General features: G+C 40.3%; 1 protein-coding gene across 1 annotated transcript in view; it reads right to left on the bottom strand.

Moving 5' to 3' along the window:
• Positions 1–4193: 4193 nt before the first annotated feature.
• Positions 4194–23224, bottom strand: part of SLC39A9 (solute carrier family 39 member 9) — a 50472-nt gene continuing 31441 nt past the window's right edge. Inside the window, exons 3-7 of the mRNA XM_001500384.6 lie at positions 18511–18708; positions 11754–11822; positions 10706–10791; positions 10056–10190; positions 4194–8197 (exon numbers count right to left, since the gene is read on the bottom strand). Coding sequence (XP_001500434.1) covers positions 7967–8197; positions 10056–10190; positions 10706–10791; positions 11754–11822; positions 18511–18708 — 719 coding nt within the window. The 3' untranslated portion in view covers positions 4194–7966. The remainder of the gene's footprint in view (positions 8198–10055; positions 10191–10705; positions 10792–11753; positions 11823–18510; positions 18709–23224) is intronic.

The raw sequence follows: 23224 nt of genomic DNA, 5'->3' as shown, positions 1-23224 counted from the left end.
AGAATCTCAACTTGCCACCATCACTCGTGTGACCTTTCCAAGGCCCAAAGCTGATTACGTGAGCTTCCTATTTCAAACCCTTGGTAGGGTCTCCATTCCTTTGACGCCAGTTCCCAACTCCTGACACTCTCCACAACCTGGTCCTGGATTTGACCGGGCCCACCCTGTTGCTTTCCCACACACTCTCTACTCAGCCACACTGGTTCTAATATTCTGAGAAGCCAGCAGGCTTTTTCATATCTTCTTTTTACTTGTTGCTCCCACAGTCTAGAATGCTTTCCTTCTTATCTTTCCAAAGTTCTTCAAGATTCAGTCAAATGACTCTTCTTTTGTGAAGCCTTTTCTGATGCCACTCCCTTCTCTTCTGAGGACTGAAACACTTACCTCTGTTTACTGAATGGTATTCCACTTTGACTGCATTTCCCAAGGCCAGGGGTGGGTCTTGGGCTCCTTTACCAGTTGCAGGGCTTGGCTGCCCCCAGGGAACCCGAGAAGGAAGGGAGGTGGAGTAGAGGGCACTGCAGGTAGGTTCAAAGCCAGTAGGCCAAAGGACTATCGGGATGGGGGAGCCAAGGGAGAGCATGTGCTGGCACAGACCAACTGCCCTGTCTCAGGCAGTCCCACATTTGAGATGTCCTGAGACAGGGAGTCCCTTGCACTAGACTAGATAATTCTGTTACCAGCACCGTCAACCTCTTGCTAGGCTTCTGCTCTCTCTCTGCCCAATAACTGCTTACACCCAAGGTTGCCAATGGAGAAGTGTTTCTGGGGGTGGCCCAAGGACCTTGCTGCCCTGCCAGCCTGCCAGCCGCTTCACAGCACTAACACGGGCTCTTGGCATCCAAGGGCATCGCTGTGGGCAGCACACTGCTCAGAAATACTGAAGGTGTTCGGTGCTCCCCCTTGTGGGTGATGTGTGGATTAAAATGTAGACACCAATTTGGCTTCTAAGAGCCAGTATAATATTTCATTGGGGGCAGGGGGTTGTGCTCAGTCTAGCCAACAAGCCCATAGCGATTTGTTGTTACAATCTCACACACTCTCCTAGAACATCTGAGTGACAGACACGGTGCTGGTTTCTCATCTAGAACAGAATTAGCAATTCATTGGACCAGGTGCTAGGGGCTCCGGCTTTACTCAATGAAAAGATGTTGGGCAAGTTACTTTGAAACCCTTGTGGCTTCATATATTAAAAAGGGTCCCTCCTAACTCCCAGCATCAAGATATCCTTGGAGTATTTTATCCAGATCCAACAGCATGTTCTTTTCTGGTTTATCAAAACACGGAAGGCAGGGACAGAAGAAAACATATCATAGGTTCTACTCACATTCCTGCCTGCCCCACCCCTCACCCTCTGCACAGGGGAAGACCCAATTCACACAGGGACTGGAGGGTTGGAAGGAAACAAGAGGTGGAGGGTGGAGGTTTTGGTGAGACAGTGATAATAGAGGTCTGAGCACACTGAGGAAGACAGAGAACGGGGACACTTCCTGTTCCAGGGCATGTCCCCTTAAATAAACCAGAAAGCAGAGGGTACAGGAGTGTTGGGGAGGGAGAACCAAAGGATAGAAGGAAGACTGGGCATCCCTCCCAGGCCAGGTCAGGTGCTCTGTATGTAACTGTAACACAGATGTTCAGAAGAGGAAAGAAGGGTGTCCTTGGGCCCCAGCCAGGAAGCGGGGGAGACAAGCAGGGATGAGGGAGGGAGGAAGTCACCAAGCTCCACCTTGAGGTGCGAGAGGAGCCACTAGAGTGCAAGGATGTGGAAACTGCAGACTGTCACATGCATGAGTCATCGTGTGATAACAGGAACTCAGAGGCCAGGCCAGGACTACACCTGGGAAGGGACCTTGGTTGAGGCAAGGCCAAATTCTCTGTAGAATTTTAAATCTGGAAACTTAGACGTCATCTAGGGAACCAAAATGTCTTGCACATCACCTGTTGCCTCCCCTCTCCTTCAGCCAGTGGCACCTTCTGTGCAGAGTTCATTCTCTTGTGGTCCACCAAGCCTTTGCCCACATAGGTCCTTCTGCTCAGAGAACCCTTCCCACCTTCTTCACTAGCTCATTCTGCTCAGCCTTTGAATTCAGTGCAGGTCCCATCTCCTTCTAGATGCTCTCCCTGAGCCCTGCTCTGCATCCTTGCCCCTGAGTGTTTTCTAAGCACCCTGCACTTGTCTCCCAGTATTTTCCTCACTACTGGCAATTGTGTTTTCTTGTTTGCATCCCTCACTGAACCACAAGCTCTTTAAGGACTGGAATTGACCCTTACTCCCTTGTACACTCAGCACCTAGGAGTACCAGGTCCATAGGCAGAGCTCAGCTGCTGAATGAAGAGATGAGTGGAGAAGCGGGGCTCAGCTTACTTCCAGTTCCCCCCTCTGGAGAACATAGGATCTATACTGTCCTGCACCAGACAGCCCTTTAAGTATCTGATGATGGTTATCAATTCTGCCCCCAAGAGCATCCCAGACATAGATAAACAACCCAGTGCCTTCCAAGCATCCTCAAATGCCCTGGCTTCCCATCCCTCTCCACCGGGCTCCCTCCTCTGCTGGCTCTTGAATGTCACGATCCCTTATAAAGGAGGCAATCAGAGGGGGACATGTGCTTTCACTCACATTCCTATCCCAAATTGATAGAACGGGGCAATGGCCAACACTGCAAAGGAAATGGGGCCCAGACTTTCAGATCCCTACATCAGTCTCATAGTACCTTACTACTGTTAGTTAGTCCTGGATTAGTAACCTGAACCCAGTTAACTTCCCATCTGCACACTTAGTCCCATGCCCAGACTCCCAACCTCTTCGTTGACTCCCAAGCAGCCCTCACCTCAGGGTGAGACAAAGGTGGAGCCACACAAAGGTAGCAGCTGGTTCTGCCAGGGATCAGGGCAGCCACTGGGGACAGTGCAGATGAGAAAAAAGAGCCCCTTCAGGGCAGACCAATTCCTTTAACATATATTTATTGAGGACCTTGCTTCCTGGAGCTTATATTTTATCAGGGAAGAGGGAAAAAGTAAAGACATCTATTATAAAGCAGATGAAAACGTGATCAGTGTACAGAAAGAGAAAGAGAACAGGGTAACAAGCATTGGGGTGGGGGTGGGGCGGATTACAATTTTAAATGAGGTGATCACAAGAGGCCTAGTTGAAGGAGACCGGACCAGACCTGAAGGAAGGGAGGAAACTGGGAGAAGGGCATTCTAGACCCAAGGACAAGACACAAGGTTGCATATTTCTCACATTATAAAAACTACACTGTAGGATGCAGCTCTAGTGTATAAGAATCAGAAACAAAACTAAACAGAATAAGGATTACTGGCTTTTTTGGTTAAACCTACTTATCCACATTTTGATTTATATGCATTTTGATCTCAGGGCAGCAGGATGAAAGGGCTGTTAATACCGCTGGCTTCCTAAGACTTCACAGTCCACTGCTCAAGGCAAAGGAGGGAGGAGGCGCTCACCAGAAGGCTTGTGTAAGAGGTGCAGGATCATAAACACCATGTCCTTTTGGCCTATTTTCTTCTTTACGAGAGAGGTTTTCAGGAAACATGTAACACTCCAGGCACAATCTCTGTAACTGGCTATATCCCATGTGATACACATTGAAAACCAGCACAAAGTGGACCAGGAATAAATAATGAAATCTAATGACTAAACATACAAACTATACATTTAAGTGATACACCACAGTATATAACACTTAACTGCAGAGAAGTCAAAAATGGGCTCCAGTACTAAAGTTCACAGAGGGTGAAAACATTCATTAAATTTAGATTGCATTTCTATTGAAATCTCTATTCCAGGGTCAGTTGTTTATAACCTCTATATACTCATAGAGCAGTTCTACCCTTTGAAATGAATCCACTGTGATTGGGATCTGTTGCCTGCTCGCCTCTTTTCTGGGAGCAGAGCGACCTTCACAAATAACATTTGCTAACAATGGCAACGCAAAAATCCCATCAATGAATTGGTATCCTTTGGGGCAGACGGTGTATGAGTCCTGAGTCTCCCCTGCTCCTTTCCTTCCCTCCTTCCCTAAAGGATGTGCATACAGTGGGTACATCGTTCCTCTGCCCTTCAAAGCTTTTCCTTACCTTTTCTGATATTCAAATGTGGGTCAAGTCTGGTCGTCTAACAGAAGAATGAACTGCCGAGAGGGTAAGTAATGAGCCACCAACACAAGGTATGCACTAATAAAAATTTAATATCAGAAAACAAATCAGAGAACAGCAAAAACATTTTTTAACCGTTCACAATTAAAGTGGAAAGAGACAAAATTATAAGGCAGCCATCCATGGAATGATTTCATGTGTTTACAAAGGATCCAGGAAAAGAGACATTTAAAATCACTGTTCAGGCTACTGAACCAGGGGAACTGCAGTGTTATCCCACAAAACTTCCAACTTGCTAGAAGATGCTATCAGAAAAAAAATCAAAGCCAATCTCCTTCTGCTAGGCTGGGCCTATCTAGAGAATTCCTTATGGTTGTCTTGTCCTTTCCTACGAGTCACAAATTTCTCTCAGGTCTCCTGAGGTGAATTGAGATGTCTCAGGTACAAAGGGGTTCCATCATTGGTCTTAATTTCACAGCATCTCCGACAGTGCTCTTTGGGTGATGTGGACCACTTTGTATCAGCAGAAATTTTCTAATGCAAGGAAGGTTCCCCTGTGGAACACCTACAGAGGTTCTCACTTCGCCCTGCAGCAGTTCTGGGATGAATCTGGTCATTATTCTTAGTCCCCCAAGAGGCCCAGGGGCCCCACAGGCAGGAACATTCTTTGAGGGCTTGTGCCCTTGACAATACAGTTCCCATGTTCAGTTCCTAGCTACCATGTGTCTGAGGGGCTTAATACACTCCAATGCTGGTGTGTCCTCCTAGTTCTAATCCTTGAAAAAGAGAAAAACCAGGCAGCGACACTTAGAAATAGGCTGGTAAGAACAGACAATTACCTTTCCTCCTTTCTACAAAGAACTGACCACTCAACACGGCCACCTCTCTCTTTTTTCTTATGATTCAAAATACAGGAACAGGGCCAATGGGGTTGTTTTGAATAGGAAAATAAAAAGGTGAGGGAAGAGAAAACACATGGCCTCTACAGGTGGCACCTTTTCCAACTTGCTCCACTCCAGTGCAGAACCTTTGCCAAAGAAAGAAATTTGGCAGCAGCACACCCAGAAAAGCCATCGGATCTGGAACATGGCTGCTTCAGGGAAATGGGGACTGATAAGCAATGTGCTGGAGAATGTGAGGGCAATGGATCAGGAGTTTTTTTCAACTTAATTTGCCACTTAAGAGAATACTCAGACTCTGAAGAAAGTCTATCCCTACCAAGGAAAGAGAGTCAAATTGCAATTAAGATTAACTTTGGTTATGAGGAAGGAAGGACCATGCTTTTCATCATCAACTGCATCTCTTTGGTAGCCAATAATTCCATTTGTAATCACGGCAGCAACTTAAGTATTGCCAATGTTTTCAAAGGTGTGAGAGCATTAAGGCATCCACATCTAAGAAGGTGCTTTTAAACAAGAGGAAAAGGGAACTGAACTGTGTCAGTAACTGACCACCAATGTGGCCTGTCCTGGAACACTGCCCACCATGCCCAAGCTCTTCCCCCATGAAGGAGGCCTCTGCCATGCTGCTCGGGTCCCTCCTGCCTGAGGATGCATTTGAGCCCTATGAGATTAGATGAGTATGGCTATTTCTGCCTGCTGACCAGGAGAGGAGTGAGTAGTTCCTGAGGCAGCAGTTTTAAAATCAGGGAAAGCCCACAGTTTCGGAGAGCTGATAGGTCTTGAAAGTTTTGCTTGTTAATGTGAGGTTGAGAGGGGAAGGCAAATTTGGAAATTAGATGGTTCAATCCTCGCCAGAGTTCAAGGCCCTACCCAGCAAGATATTCTAGCCAAACTCTTAAGGGATGGCAAGGCACTGCTGAAAGAGGCTTTGGCCAGTAGGACAAATGTCTGATCACTGCACACACGATATGATAGAAAGTGCTACTATCCAAACTAAACCAGACACTAAGATGTGCTGTTTATTTAACAAAGTCAATTTCCAGGGAGAATCAAGGCAATCCTGTCATTCTGAAGGACCAGATGAAACCTCATGACTCTCCTCAGGGCTGTTAATGGGAAAGTCACTTAGACTTTCCACCCTGTACCTTCCCTTGGTCTTCCTATTGTATGCCGTGGGTGCCAGCCACTACACAAAACCGTGCCCTATTGATGCTACTTTGGTCTACAGCCAGCAGAGGGCTTGTGAGTTCTACTTCCATAGCTGCTGACCTGGTGACAAATCTAGGAAGGAAATAAATCGTAGGCATGCTGGCTTATGTGTCACATGAAACCTTTTACAAACTCCTAAATGCTCTGCTCTGAAGAAAATAGTCTTGGTTCCCTCTTTATGTAACGTGTTTTGAAATGGTACAGAAAATCAAAATAAATTAATAATACAATATTACACGCATTTGACAACACAAAGTTTACGGGGATTTTGGCAAATATGGAAAAATTATCTTAGTTTGTTTAACACTTTTACTATCTCAATTGTTTAAATTACCAGAATATTAGTGATTGTGTCATCTCACACATGAGGAAGTGATGTTTTAAGGGCTGAACAAAGCTGCATTTGACACAAAGATAACTTCATTGAAGGGAATAAAGAATAGAGACAATATCATCTTCACCATCACAGTTCAAGAAGTGGTTGTCCTGATGAGAATTCAACTCACACAAATATTAACATCGCCCCCAGCAGTAAGCAGCAAATTGTAGGGAGGTGGGGCTAGAGGGAAAAGTTAGGAGATAAGTATGGAAAAGAAAAGATGAAGACACGAGACATGATTTCAATAAGCTTTAAATCAGCAGGCAAACACTTCCCATTTGTGATATATCTTGAGTTTCTTTACTGCTACAGGTGCTTACGTGACGCTGACCTAGCACTCCCCAACGGACACCACATATTTTGCCAGAGGGACTGCTGATCTGCTAAGATAAATACTTAAAAAGAAAAAAAGGACAACATAGGTTTTGGTAATCTTACCTTCAAAAATGTTACTACAAAGATGGCATTAACTATCGAAATTCATTTAAAATTTAACACCCTTTAATTTCCAAAGATACTTTGGGATTTGACTGTTCTGGAAGGAAAGCCTAGGCCTGAACCTACTAGAACTTGGCTCCACTGTAAGAATGTGTTGGAGGCAGGTATTCTGCCAAGGAAAACTTAAAAAGAAATGCTACAAAATACCAGTCACCTCTTTAGAAGCTAGTCTCCCTCTGTGGCTCCATGTGATGGAATTGCAGGCTCCCTTTAGAGAGGTGCATACAGAAGGAGGTGTTTAAGTCTCTCGAGACACGCCTCGTCAATGGATATCTCACTCGAGTATAAAGTCAGTTTTCAATGTGTCTTGCCGTCATTTTCTTGACTCTAGCCCCAAATTTACCACAATTATCTTTAGCATCTAAGATAGTAGGCATTATGACCTTCTATCAAGGGATGTGGCATAGATGCTAAAGCACCGGTCTTACATGGTGAGAACCACGTTAAAATCAAGAAAGAAAGTGGCAAAGCCTCTAAACTACGAAAGAGATTGAGCTTAATAACAGAACACTGTATTTTCATAATTACTATTTCATTGTGAGTATGAAGTTCTCCACTTTTCCTTAAACTAAATTCCATCTTCCCTGAGAATAGGGTTAAGAGAAACATCAAAACTCAAAATGCCAAGGGCCTTTTAAAAGACAATACAACGGAATGTCTGTATGCAATCTCAACGTGTTGCTTCTACTCTAAAAGCTTTCCATTACTCCAGGTTTTAATCTCACCTCCCTCCGGACTCCAGGAATACAGGTGAGATGGGCAAGGCGAGCCAAGAGACTGAGGATGTGAGCAGCTATCATGTGCCAGCTGTTCTCACTGGATGGCAAACGGCCATGGACTGAGGCTGGAACCTGAACGTTTAATGCTGGTGTCCTACTGACAGGATGAGTGGGATGAGGCAACCCAGAACCAGAGCTGCCACCTCCAGGCGGCTGAGGCCTCTCCCTCCAGTGGCGTCGGGTTTGTGGCTGTGCCCGATTCCGCCCACCTCAGGGAGGACGTGTACTGTGGCAACATAAAGAAATGTCCCGGCAGAGAAAAGCATGGCCACTCCAGTGGCATTGACCTCTGAAAGCGCTTCTTTACTGCTCTGTGAATTAAGAGAGAGAGAGAGAGAAAGAAAGAAGAAAAATTAAGTCAAGTAAAATTCAGGGTCAGGAAGAAGTCCCAATAAAAACCACTCGATATTCACAACTGGAGCCATCTGGGACACTAGGGACATCTTGAAATCAGAGCAATTTTGTTATTCATGGGAAGTTTCCAAATAAGTTTCAGGCTATTGGTGATGTACACAATTGCTTTTTCAAACAAACTTCGAGTCTGGTTTAACAGGTTTGGTCTGTATTATTCTTAAGATGGAATCAACAGCATTATTAACGCAGGTATTAAATTTCACACATTCATTTATTTAGTCTACTAATATTTAACAAACATTGTCTAAGTACTAGGCTCTAAGCCAGTGCTTGAGATACATGGTAATGATGATGCAGTACCTGCCCTCACAGAGCTTAGAAATATCTCATAAGCTAATCTTTAAACAACTAATTTCAACTTTTTCTATTTAAAAAGTGGACCTATGGACTAACACAATTAGTTAATATTTGAAGAAAAGAATATGCCATAAATGTACCATGTAACTGTATGCCTCCAGAATTATCATGCCTTCCTGCTAAAAGTTCTAAAAACTTACACTGATCCATGGAGTGCTAAATAGAGTAATACTTAAAAAGGACTACATAGTGCTCACTGACTGAAAGAAGATAAGGCTTTTCAGGTGAACAGAAAGGGTTTTATAACACCCCATTTGTTAGCAATCCAGATCAACACACCCTTGACGGAAAGGAGCTTAACCATTAACCATGTCATTTCTCATCTGTTCCTTTAAATACAAGTCTTACTAGATCAAATATGAATCGAATGACACTCAGAAGAATCAATGACCTTGAGAGAGGGTATGGGGGAAAGCAGTTCCCACAAACTAGCCCTGAAACAGAGGGGTTCTAAGATTTTCCTCCTGTCACCTGTCAGTTGACATTTAAGTACAACGGGGATGGTTGTTGCCAGGAGCTGCAGCCCTAATAGACAGAATTGCAAGGCAGGGAATGGTCCAGCATGAAGAACAGGGAAGAATGCCCAGGTTCTGAGCTGACAGATGACACTGCTGTCTCAGGTGTGAAGCCATGTTCGGTGCAATGATAAAGAACTGGACATTTAATGTTCAGTGATATGACAGCTGGGAGCAGAATCTGAGTCTGAGCTGAATACAGACACCTCTGCTCATCCTTTACTCCTCTCAAAGCTGCTGCATGCTTGTCACCCATGCTGCATGTGCCTATTTAAACATTACAGACGTATTGTTATGACTTAGTATGCATCTGTCAAAATTAGCATGTCTGGTTAGGTTTAAGTTATATTATTTTAAAGATCACATATTTGTGGAAATATTTTTGGAACTGATGGGGAAGTTCTTGAATTAAATGAATAACGAAATGCTTTAAATATATGAAGGGAATTGATCTGGAACTAAGACATTTACCTTGTGATGGGTTTTTACTCCAAATTTTATTTTGAGTTTTGTTTTTCTCTGAAGGGCAAGATTCAGCCTGAGCTAACATCCGTTGCCAGTCTTCCTCTTTTTTTTTCCTTCCCCAAAGCCCCAGTGCATGGTTGTACATCCTAGTTGTAAGTCTTTCTAGTTCTTCTACGTGAGCCACCGCCATAGCACGGCAACTGACAGACAGGTGGTGTGGTTCTGCAATGGTGAAGTGAACCTGGGCCGCCGAAGTAGTAAGCAGTGAACTTTAACCACTAGGCCATCAGGGCTGGCTCTTGAGTTCGAGGGCGTAATTTAATTGAAAAATTCAACACAAGAAGCCATAAGATGCAGGAGATCACAAAAGAATGAGTGAGACATTTGTCTAGATAAGCTAGGAATGAGTCAGACTTACCTTACTTAGTCCTAAGTATGTCACCATGGACATAACTGGTGCTGCCAGGGCAAAGACCAGTAAGTGCTTTCTGATTCGATTCCGCTCCAGGCCAGCATGCATTAAGAAGGAAACCAGCCCAAAAGCAGCTGGTGCCTGGAAAAGAAAAATTAGCCCTTATTATTACTCCAGAAGTATGGATTGCTTCTATACTACGAAGTACATATCATTTGACTGAATTCTTATATAAAAAAGCCAGGCATAGTACCCAGACTGAGTTCTGCCTTTTAGGAATTGATGTTCTAAGCTAAGAAAATATCCTACTTGTATGTGTGTGTTTTTTGGATAGTAGGAAAAGAAAAGTAGACAAGAAAAGAGTGTAAGAAAAGAGAAATGTTTATGAACAAAAATTCCTATGAAATAGAGAAATCTGTAGAGAATTTAACAGTTTGAGTATATGACCATAAAAAAATAAAACCTCTTCAAGTAAAAGTTTAAGAAAATGGTAGCAAAAAACCCAGCTATGAACAGATTTATTCAACTGTCTAAAATGAAGAGCAATTATGATAATAACTAAAAAAATTTTCCCATTCTAGAAAAATGTTAATGACCAGGGCAATTTTAATTATGAATATATTCAGTATCAAATCTTACACGGAAATTTTGCTTACCTTATGTAGCATTATTGCTACAAACACAATTAACTGGACGCTGGTCTGTGAAGTAGAAGCTGCTGCTCCCAAAGCAACACCGTCAGCTAAATTTGGAAAAAGAGAAACATGAGACTATAAATAATAACAACTATAACTGTAGTGGTGGAGTGCATGTGCTTTAAAGTCGGGTGGAGCTGGATTTGACTTTGGGAAGGTTATTTGACCTCTCTGAACCTTGGCCTTCTCATCTCTAAAATGGGTTCAATAAAGCATGTATTCTTAGGGTTTTCATGAAGGTTAAATGAGATAACGTATGTAAAGAGTTTATCACCTGGCCCAGAATATTCAATATGTCAAATATTATTGTTGTTGTTGGTACTGGAAAAAGTATGATGCTCAAAAATCCACTGATTAATCAAATTATAACAACAGAAATATCAAAGAATTTCCAAGGAAACATCTCTGAATCTTGCAGATGAAAAAACAAAATCAGGACACCAGGACCCTGTGTAACCGGGTTATGATCTAAGGCATGCCCAATCAGCAATGAGGAGACTCCCGCTGTCTGCCACCTACCTCTGCACTTGGAGCGCACACTGGGCACCAGGGCTCCTCCAGATGGAGCTCCAGGGCAGAGGTGAGCAAACTGCTTCTTAAAGGGCCAGATAGGAAATATTTTAGGCTTTGCAGGCCATTTGGTCTCTTGCAACTACTCAACTCTGCCATTATTGTGCAAAAGCAGCCACGGATAATAGTTAAACAAGTGGGCATGGCTGTGTTCCAGTAAAACTTAATGGATGCTGAAATTTGAATTTCATGTAATTTTCATGTGCCACAACACAGCCTTTTTTTTCCATCCATTAACAAATACAAAAATCATTCTTAGCTTGCAAACCCATGATACTGAGTAGGCCAGGGCTTATACTTGTGCCAGAGCACTTCATTAAGCAAGCCTTTCCCCCAGGCTGGCCTGAGAGCATTTCATCTGGATGGTCCCTGTGATGTGAACACTAAGCCTCCCACTGTGCGACAGAAAAGAAAGGGTTCCACTGCCATACAACCCTACCTGCAGCATGGACGACCAGACCCAGCGTGGTGGTGATTTTGGAATTGCTAGGCCTTGCTGTTTCTGGATCTGAAGTGAAAATAAGCAAGTCAGCCATTAAGTAATGTGAAACAGAAACTGTTAGAGCACTGACCTGGAGGGGGAAGAATTCTTTGAAAGCTCTCAAAGGAGCAGATTATTATTTTCCTCCCTATTGTCTTTTTTTTCTTCTGCTTCAAACACTTAGAAGATTCCCCTGTCCTGAAGAGTGGGCAAGAGGGAACTCCTCATTTGACCCAGCCTTCCCTGAACAGACAATATGTAACCCCAACTGCCTCAGAGCCCTTAACTCTCGACCTCTCCATGGAAAGTGCTCTGTGGCCTCTGATCCCTTCTCTCCAGACCAATCTAATTGTCATTGCCTACCTGCTCCTCTTCCCCAGCATCCTGCAACTTTATCTTTAGTCTAACATCAAAATGTCGGTCACGTTTGCCCTTCTCCATTTTATCGCCACCTTTCTAACCCACATTTTCATCAACTCAAACCTTAATTAGCAATTGGCTCACAACTCCTTTCCCTTTACTCTCTTTTCTCCCTACTCTAACTCACCTTTCATGGCCTTGTCTCAGTCATCTTTCTGAACTGCCACCCTTCTGTTGTGTCAGTTAACTAGTTAAGAATCTGCTGCTTTTCAAATTCAGTCCAAACTGCTCTATTCGGTAGGTTCCTAAGTGCCTTATCAACTGGTATCATCATTTTTCTCACTAGCCAATCCAGTTAAACTAGTTTCTTTAACATCCTCTAACAAAACATTCTCACTCTCCTCACCCCTAAATCTTGGCATGTACTGAACTCCTCAGCTCATCAATCCAAAACCTAGACATTTTGTTCAAAGTCTAATTCTAGGATCACTCCTCTCAAGAAAGAATCAAAGATTAATTCCAGGTCAAAACAATTCTTCCCTTGGCAAGAAACGAAGAGCTCTCTGTGCAGCCTCTACATGCTGCTTCAAGCTTTCTTCTGCAGCACCACTTTACAGAGATAAAACTCTTTTCACTTAAACGTCTTATACCTCCCGATTGACTATAAACTATACAGAATTACATTTTCTACTTCTACTCGTTTTTCACATGTCTTACAGAATGTAGCACAGCACTGGGCACCCTAATAGTTGCTTAATAAATTCTTGTCAGAGAGTGAAAAAAGCTATTATTTGTTTGTATTATATGACTGTTACAGCTATTAGAGGAAATACACAAGCAATAAATAACGTCCAAACAATGTAAAGTTAAAAGATGTGGACATCAAAATGCCAGGTGAAATGACAGATGGACGTCAGTCAAGTAAATTCTGAAGGATTTCATCTTCTTGAGGAGCCCAGAACACAGAAGGAATGGTTTACAATGGAAAAAGCATATACAAGTAAAGTAACATTATCTTTTTACTAATAAAATTTATCTTCTACTTAAAACACTGCAAGGAAGGGACGCTAAAGCCCCTAAGTGCGCTGAGACAACAAATATTTCAGTATCACCCCAAACTGGGAAGAACAATCCTATTACACTGTGTGACAAGCTCATTTTGGCTTTTCTGCATACACAGCCTTGTGGTCTAGTTACAAGTAGCACCTTAAGTAAAAATTAGAGGTTTTAAAATTAAAGTACAGTTTTTATAAATGTATAGGAAAAGATTATACTTTGGAATAAATTTAATAAATGAATTAACTTTACTGATATTTAATAATACATAAAAACCTGCAGATAACAGGTAAAGCCAGGTCATCCGATACATGAAAGTCAGCAAAAACAGTGACCTCAGAGACAAAAGAGGAGTAAGAATAAAGGAACACATGCTACATTTAAGTCTTTGTATAGGATTACAGGACACTAATGGGCCTATAAATGCATTTTAAATGGAAACTGAGAAGAATCGCAAGAAAAATGTCATCGAGGCCACTGTGGGCAACTATGTAATGCAGCTGTAGTCAGATACCATCCAACAGAGAGTGCTTCTTATTCGCTATTTGGAATAAAGCACAAAAATTGAAACTTTTACTTCTAAATCAGTTTTCTAAGATAAGACTTTGTTAGTAAAAACAAAAACTGTCTACGGAAAAAAATGGAAAAGAAATAGTAAATGAAAGGAGATTAAAAACCTTTCTAGACCAAGGGTATTTTTTGTTTTGTTTAAGCTTAATTCCACGATTTTTAAAAAACCTTTTATTTGGAAGGAATTTCAAATTTTCAGAAAAGTTGCAAGAATAGTTCAAAAAACATTCATATACCCTTTTCTCAGAATGATCTAGTGTATATAACATTTTGCCCCATTTGCTTTATCATTTGTACTCACGTTCTCTCCTTCTCCATCCACACCACACAAACGCACATACATACTTTTTCCCATACTAAGAAGAAATTGCCTACGTCATAATTCTTTATCCCTAGATACTTCAGTGTGTATTTCCTATGAGAAAGGATATTTCCCTACATAATCACACTATAGTTATCAACTTCAGTAAATTTGACACCGATGCTTTTTTTCTAATCTCTCTTGCATATTCTAATTTTCTCAATGGCCAAGAATGTCTTTCAGAGCAGTCTTCCTATCCAGCAAGGATCCAGTCTAGGATCCTATATTCCACTTAGTTGTACCTCTTCAGTCTCCTTTAATCTGGAACGTTTTCTCTGCCTTTGACTTTTGTGACATTGGGATCTCTGAAGAACATATCGCTCTCCCTGCGCCTTTCTTGTCTTTTAATAGAATGATCCTTCCTTTTGGGTTTGTCTGATGTGTTGCGTTCTTAGACGGAATATCACACAGGCGATGCCTCTCAGATCTCACATCCAGGAGGCACAGCATGCACATCTGCTGCTCACTAGTAGTGTGAATTTTGGATTATATCCTGGACACTGTGAATGTTATCTTACATATACTCTGGATTCTATTATATTCCTCCAAAGAGTGGTGATTTTTTGTTTTGCTTTAAGTAACTTGGTTCGGCTTAAATGGGAAACTCCGTTTTTTGGGCAGCTGCTCAAATCTCTTTGGTTCTTTTATCTTTAGCTGAGCTGCCTGGAGCCTGCCCACGAAAGCATGGTTTGGGACTCAGCCAGAGACGTCTGCAGTTTATACACAGAATTTGGGGCTGAGTCTTCCTGCCTCTCTCCTTTCTAAGATTCTCCCTTCACTTTCCAGTAGTTACTCTGAACTCTGTCTTCTGGTTCCTCAGGCCAGAAAGACTGGGTTTTCTATCAGAGTTTTTGCTACTCCACAGGCCACTGACTGCTAAAAGCAGTAACAATAGGAAACTCATCCTGTTCCATGTATTGACTCCCCTCCAGAATTTGCCTGCTTTAGGCCACTCTCCAGTATCTTTAGGTAGTGGTTTTTAAATTTTGTCCAGAGTTTATAGTTATCTGTAAGGAGGTTGGTCTGACAGGAACTTACTTTCCCACACCAAAAGTTGAAGGCCAATGACATTAATTTTGACCAAGGTACTGTCTAATTTCTTCGTTTAGTTACTTCTCTTCCTTTGCAACTAACAAGCAAATAAAATTTACCCCTAGATTTAACATTCATTGATCATTCTTGCCTGAGCCAATTTTTACTATGAATGTTGCTAAAATGATTTTCCAACTCCAGAATTCTTTCCACATTTGCCAGCCGGCATGTAGCATTCTACTGTAAGCAAGTGCCCTCCTGTTTTCTTTTATCTTTCTCTCTCTCTCATATGGATGTGCTCATTGATTCCCATTTTTTCAATGGTTTACACTTCATTACTATTCCTAATTATTTTGGTGCTCAAATTGTCCTAGACCTGGTCAGTGGGAACCCCTTCAAGCTGGTTCTTGTATCCTGTGACATGTTTCCATCTTCTTCCTTCCTTCCTACTTTTTTTTGAGCACTAGATGTTCCAAGCTCATTTTGTACTTACCCTGCCCCTGTCCTGGAATCAGCCGTCTCTCTGAAGAGCCCTGGTATGATCATTGCTAATGGGGTGTCTTTGCTTCTAGACCCTTTCTGCAGACAGAGCTAGGACATACATACACAGATACATAAACACATATGTACACATATACATTTTAGAAATCATGTGTCCAATAGCTCCAATTCCAAACCATCCCTACCAGGGATCTTTCTTGTCCTCTCCCATTCCATATCTGCATGTCCCTCATTCCACAGTGAGAACTGTGGTCCTACCAACATCAACACACTGACTCACTGCTCAATCCTACAGTACATCTAAAAATCTAAAAAAGAATTGCTCTGCCCATACCAGTACAAAAAGCAAAGCCTGCTATAAAGAGCTCAGTATTTGTTTATTCTTCCACAATCCCACCCAAGACTAAAGGTACACAGTCAAATAATACATTCATAAGTTACTTGAATTAGTTGTTTTTATAAATCCCCTTCAGTGTGATTGTGTTATATTTTTGAAATATAGTTCTTCTGTTTTAGCTATTTCCCCCATTCTTGTCTATTTCATTTTATTTTTTGATTATGGAGAAGATTAACGTGTTTCCAGAAGTCAAAGCTATATCATCAAAAAGGCATCCCAGGAAGTGTCATGCCGTCCTAAAACCCTTCTGCCCTATCATACCCTCAGCTCTCCCCCACTGCTTACAGGTAACCAATTTTTTTTTCCAGCTGATCCTTCTTATGTTTCTTTTTTGTAAAGATAAGCAGTATACACACACACACACACGTTTTCTTATTTCTCCTTCTTTCTTACACAAAATATAGTATACGACAGATGCTTATTTATATTTTTGCTTTTTCACCTAACAATATCTCCTGAACATCTCTCCCTCTCAGTTCACAGAGATGTGAATCCTGATTCTTTTTCATAGCCACATAGAACTCCACTATATGTACACACTACAGTTCATTCAAGCAATCTCCATGACTGGACATTTAAGTGGTTTTACAATGATAAATAATGCTGCACTGAAAAATCTTGTGCATACGTATTTTCATGTTGGAGCCATATTATCAGAATACATTCCTAGAAGTGGGATTTTTGGGTCAAAGGGTAAACACATATGTAGTTTTGTCAGCTATTATCAAATTCTCCTCCACAGGGGCTCTACCATTTTGCATTCCCAGAGCAATATAAGAGAGTGTCTGGTTCACCACAGCTTTGCCAATAGAAGGTATTGTCAAGCTTTTGAATTTTTGCCTATCTGACAGGTGAGAAATGGCATCTCAGAGGAATTTTGATTGGCATTCTTCTTATTTTAAATGCAAGTGAACATCTTTTCATAAGTTTAAGGACCATTTTTATATCTTTTTATGAACTATCTGTTCATGTCTTTTGACTACTTTTCTACAGATTTTTTTCTGAACATCAAGGATTCCTAATCTGGGGTCCACCAGGAGAACACAGGTAGAGAGCAGGGGTATGTAACCTTAACTTGAACAAAAAATGCATTTTTATTTTTACTAACCTCTAGCTGAAATTTAGCATTTCCTTTAATTATGAATGCAGACAATAAACCACAGGTAATATTAGCACAACCTATACTTTACTGCTGATAGAAACCAGAAAATTTCATATTATTTTACAGTTGTTATGGCTATCTTGAGAGAGAGAGATTATTGCTGTCACTCATCACTACTTTAAATTAAGGGCTTACAGAACCGCTGCCAAACTGCATGATTAGTTTTCCTGTCTGTAGATTCTCATCTGATGGAGTTGGGAAACTATCAGGCAACTCTGCACCTCACAATCATTCAGCCACCAAACAGTATAAGTCATGGGATCTCCCACTGGGACCAAGATATCTATGCTGTTTTCCAGTAGTTCCTATCTGCAAAATTCTCTGACAATGTATTTGAAAAGAGACACCTACAAACCCCTACGTCTAGTAGAAATCTTTAAAATTTGTTTCTATCACAATGACATCAAAGTTATATCATGGATCAGAATCCTTTTTTATTTACCATAAACCATATCAAAGATGTTAATTAACCTGGGCAAAGATGAATTCATCGATCTGAAGACAAAAAAGTTACTATGACTAGAGTTAAATTCAAAAAGTCTTGGAGAATTCTAGTTCTCCTTGGGAGAAGCTTATCTTTCCTTGGAAAACAAGCCATGAATGTGTTTAAGTATACTTGTAAGAAAATATCTTTGTGAATCAGAATTTTCTACACTAGTTACCATCAAAACAAAAATCCAAATCAACCGAATGTTCAACTTGACCCTCTGTTACCTTGTTAAAGCCAATTTACTATTTAATATTCTTAGCAGTCAAGCTAAGCAACAACAGCTGTCATAGTGATGTCCTAAAAAATAAAATTTAACTCTACCTTGCTTATGATTTAAAAATATTATCTCATTATTTAATTCACTGATAAAGAAGATATACACTACTATATCACAACTTTGTTTTAATGTTTTGGTAACTCTCTTTCATAACTGGTATTCTCTGTAATCGTAAATACTATGCGTTACTTATTTAAAAACATTATTCCAATAAAAGGTCCATAGGCTACCTACCTAAGGGCTCCATGGCACAAACAGGGTTAAGAACTTCTGCTCTAGGCTCTCAATCAAATGCTAACAGCTTTAAGATAACCGGGCAATAACCCAATTAACATTCTCTTGTGCCACATGTCACTAGTTCCCCCAACAGAACAGAATGTCAGAACCTGAGAAAGACAAGAGTTGTAGCACTAAATAAGGCCATTGATAAATACTGAATTATTTAATCATTTGTGACTTTATAAACTGCAAATTTATTGTACTGCCCAGAAAGGCTTGGAACCACTTACCATCAGTAGAATGCACATGGGAGCTGCCAATCTGGTCCACCAGCAACATGAAAACGAAGCCCAGTACGAGGGAAACACCGATGTAGGCATGCAGTTGTGTGTGGTCATGGCTGTGCTCAAGTTCATGGGAAACTGGTATTTCTGCTACTTTCTCTGATGCAATCACTTTCTGTGTTTCACTTGCTTGGTGATGTTTTCCTAGAGTAGAATGAACCATAAAGAGAAAATGTGCTTTCCCCCTTAAAACATCTTCATGTAGAAGCTTCCATTCCTTTGTATTGCAAGCTCTATTCACTTCACTGCAAAATCATCCACTTCATATATTGTAATCCAGTCAATCATAAACTCCTTTAACTTAAAGTTCACGATGGAAAAATTCCCAAGTGCCTTCTAGTTTTGGCATGAAGACCTTTTAACTGCCTGTTATTCCCAAAACCTAGGAAGTGGAAGCAAATCACCAAGCAAGTCATATTCCCAGGGGATATTATTCCCAGATCCCCCTTTCTATATAGAAATTGCAAATAAAGAGCAAACTGAGTATAAAATTGTTAGTTTTAAAAAATACCAGGGGGCAATCACTAACTAGAAACCAAAAGGGTAGTGCAGTTTAAAAGAGGCATATCCTTCAGTCTAAATTCAGTTCTAGAAATATCATGACTGTTGGGAAATTCTGAATAACAGTAAACGATACCTGGCCAGGTAATACTACTAGTTTATATTCACATATTTGACACTCAAAGCGTAAATGCTTCAAGGCCAGAATTCTTATCTTTGCTGTGTTTCATGAATAATGTACTACACATTTAACATTTATAATTAGATTAAGCTATTTTTTTAAAAAAACCTTTGACCAAAGAAATTGCACAAGCCTGTTGTAATATTGTAGACTCTGCCTTAAGTCTTTAAAAGTCATCTTTGAGGGGCACAAAGCACATGCCATCTGAAGATAATAACAACTCATATATTTTTCTAATTGCTGAAAGATTTTTTTGGTTTGTTTCCATAGCTTTTTTTTTAAAACCTATTTTTAACGTGGCAAAATATACATAAAATTCACCTACCATTTTAACCATTTTAAGTGTATGGTTCTGTGGCATTAAGTACTTTCACATTGTTCTGCAACCATCACCACCATTCATCTCCAGAATTTTTCATCATCCCAAAGGAATTTGTTAATCTGAAGATTTTTTTCTAATAGTGATTTCACTTGTTTTTTTAGCTAAATGTCTAAATCGCTCTTTAAAAAAAAACAACTTTATTGAGGTATAATTTACATACAATAAAACACAATGAGTTTTCACAAATGTAAAAACTCTAGTAAATACCACTAAGGTCAAGATATAGTATATTTAAATATTCCAGAAAAGTTCTCCTGGGTTCCTCTGAAGTCAACATGTCACTCCTGGTCCCAGGCAAGCACTGATGTGCTTTTTGTCCCCAGAAACTTTTCCTTCGTCTAAGATTTCGTATAAATGGAACCATACAGTACAGACTCTTTTGTGTCAGGCTTCTTTTGCTCAGCATAATGTTCTGAGATATCTATGCTTTGCATGTACCAGTAGTTTGTTCCTCTTTTTTGCTGAGGAGTGTTCCATTGTATGGACATATTACAATTTGTTTATCCTTTCATCTGCTGATGGACATTTGGGTTATTTCCAATTTTGGTCTATTATAAATAAAGCTGCTGGGAACATTTAGGTCCATGTCTTTCTGTGGATATACGTTTTCTTTTCCCTCAGGTAAATAAATATCTAGGATCAGAGTTGATGAGTTGTGTATATGTGCAACTTTATAAAAAACTCTCAAACTGTTTTCCAAAGTGGTTGTACCATTTTACATATCCAACAGCAATGTATGAGAGTGCCGGGTGCTCCATACCATTGTCAACATTTGATATTATGAGGCTTTTAAATTTTAACCATTTTTACATACTTGATCGTGTCATCTGTAAACAGTTTTATTTCTTTCCAATCTTTATGCCTTTTCTTTCTTTTTCTGGCCTTACTGCAGGCTGGAATCTGGCTGGGGACCCCAAGGGCGATGGTAACTACAAGAGGCTGAGAGGAGACAGACAGGCTTTTTTCCCAAGGTTAGGCATCTTACCTGTAGGTTTTTCAAATATGCCCTTTCTCAGAATGGAAGTTTCCTTCTTTCCTAATTTGCTGAGAATTTTTTAATGAATGGGAATTCAATTTCGTCGAATGCTTTTCTGTACCTGCTAAGGATGATAAAATGGTTTTTCTACTTTATTTGATCAATCCAATAAATTAAATTGGGTTTTGGATATTAATCCAACCCCTGCTTTGCACTTCTGGGATATGCCATTTGGTCAAAATGTATTATCCTTTTTACGTATTGCTGGATTCAATTTGCTAACATTTGGTAAAGAACTGTTATATCTACATTCATGAGGGATATGTGCCTATAACTTTTTTCTCGTAATATCTCTGAGTTACACCGGCATCTTAAAATGAGATGGAGTGCTCCTCCAAGAGATAGACAGAAAAGACCTCCTCTAGCCAATTAATTTTCATTTTATTAATTTAAACAAGGTCTATGAATATCAGCAGTTATTTTGATGTTAATGGTAATATAAGTAGTTTATGAAATTGCTGAAATGAGATTTATGACAATGTTTTTTAAACTTTTAAAACCATGACTCATAGTAAAAAAATAAATTTTATATGATGATCTAGTAAACACACATACATATGAAAAACTAAATTAAAAATTTCACAAAATAGTCCTTGACCTTACAACGGTTACAATGCACTCTTCTATTTCTTTCTCTCTTTCCCCCTCCCTCGCACTCTTTTTAAATGCTGGTCACAAGTCCAACTCACTACATTTATTTCAAGACCCACTGAGTTGCTACCTCCAATGTGAGAGCACTACTGGAGGTAAAGAGAGACTCAGAGGAAGAAATGGATGATTTTGGAATAAGGGGCATATTCTGGAGCCTAGGCTGCAGTGGTCAACTGAAGAGAGGTGAATGCTAGACAGGCCAAGGAGAAAAAAGTGGGCAGGTTGTATGTGCCCACCCTGTCCCGCATGCAAGCAAAATTGTCAGCAGTAAGGATTTACAGCCAAAGAACTGAGTGAAAGCTCAGAGATGAAAAATAATTGTTTAAGAGAGAAGCAGTCTAAGAATCTTGAATCAGTAATGTTGGACAATTAAAATGTAACCTCACGGTACCATGAATGTGTTTATAGTTTGGAAAAATCATTGAGCTATACACTGCCAATATATGTACTTTTCTGTGTGTATGACATATACTTTCAATAAAAATCAATAAACTCAAAATGCAGTACTCTGATGCTCAATACTGAGATGGTAGAACTCATCATTTTTCCAGTAGGTCTTCTTTGTGCACTGGGAGAAGAGTTTAGCATAGCCTTAAGAATATGAAATAAATGAAGTAAAATATGTGATTTTCTCTAGAGAAAAGGCAATTTTGGGTGTGCTTCCATAATATACAGAACCACAATTTAATTTTTCATATTTATAGATGTTAAGAAGCTATCCATGTGAAGTAAATCAGAATTTTGGTAGCTACAATTTTCAACACTATTGAGAAAGATGCTACTGGAGAGGATTTGAATCATTACCTTTTCATAAGGTACCCCCTTAACATTTAACAAACTGGGCTCCTGTCTCTGCCTCTGCCTACACTCAGTATGAGTTAATGAATCCATGGGCCTTCCATGCTGCTTCTCCTGGATAACACCTTGTCCTTCGAGACTCAGCTCATAAGTCCCCTCCTCCTTGAGATTTTCTGTGCCCTCATCCCCTCATGCATACACAGCACATGGGATGTTTCTCTATCATAGGTCTTATCTCTCTACATTATAATTCAGACATCAGAAAACAACAATACATGGGTCGGTGGCTGCTTTTGTAAATAAAAGCTGCATGGGAACACAGCCATGCTCATCTGTTCATGGACTGTCTATGGCTGCTTTCATGCTACAGAGTCGAGTAATTGCAACAGAAACCATACTGCCCACAAAGCCTAAAATATTTACTATCTGGCCCTTTACAGAAAAAAATTGCCAACCCTTGCTGTCATTGATTGTCAATTTATTCATTTTCCATTGGCTGTGAATTCTTGAAGGCAGGGGCTATATCTTAGATCTCTGAACTGCTAAAAATCAATATTAATACACCCACTCTTCCTTCTACTCTGGACATAAAACTCAACCTAGCAAAAACTAGGATCTCAAAAACCAGCTATTTAATTAAAATATATTAAGTTGTGCATGCATGTATGTTACTCATGCACGATAGAGCTTTCAGGTTATTAGGGCTGTTTCACTCAGGGCACTGGTTGGTAATTCACCAGCTGAGACATGTTCCATGTCACACTCCCTGCTGCAAAGCACACAAACCAGTGATGTTATCATTGGACATCGCACATCAGACATATATTTCTCACACCACTAACAGAGTGTTCAGATCATCATTATGAACTTGATGCTTTCCCTAGACAGTCATACAGGAGTCTTTCCAGTAAGTTCTATCAGTATGGTAGGTGGCCTTCCTGTCACAGACACATATGTTAAATTAAATGAAACAGAATCAGTTTACCCCTTGAAGAGATTCTTTGGAGCTCTTCCTTCAGATAAACACATACTTCTATAAAGGAATCAAACCTTCAGGTAATCTGACTTTGTTTTGAGGTGATCTTCCAGCTTTGATTTTTATGTTTTTGGC

Source organism: Equus caballus, chromosome 24, assembly GCF_041296265.1.
Source record: "Equus caballus isolate H_3958 breed thoroughbred chromosome 24, TB-T2T, whole genome shotgun sequence".
Lineage (NCBI taxonomy): Eukaryota > Metazoa > Chordata > Mammalia > Perissodactyla > Equidae > Equus > Equus caballus.
The sequence above is the reverse complement of the archived record's forward strand: the minus strand, read 5'-3'. Positions and strand labels throughout refer to the sequence as shown.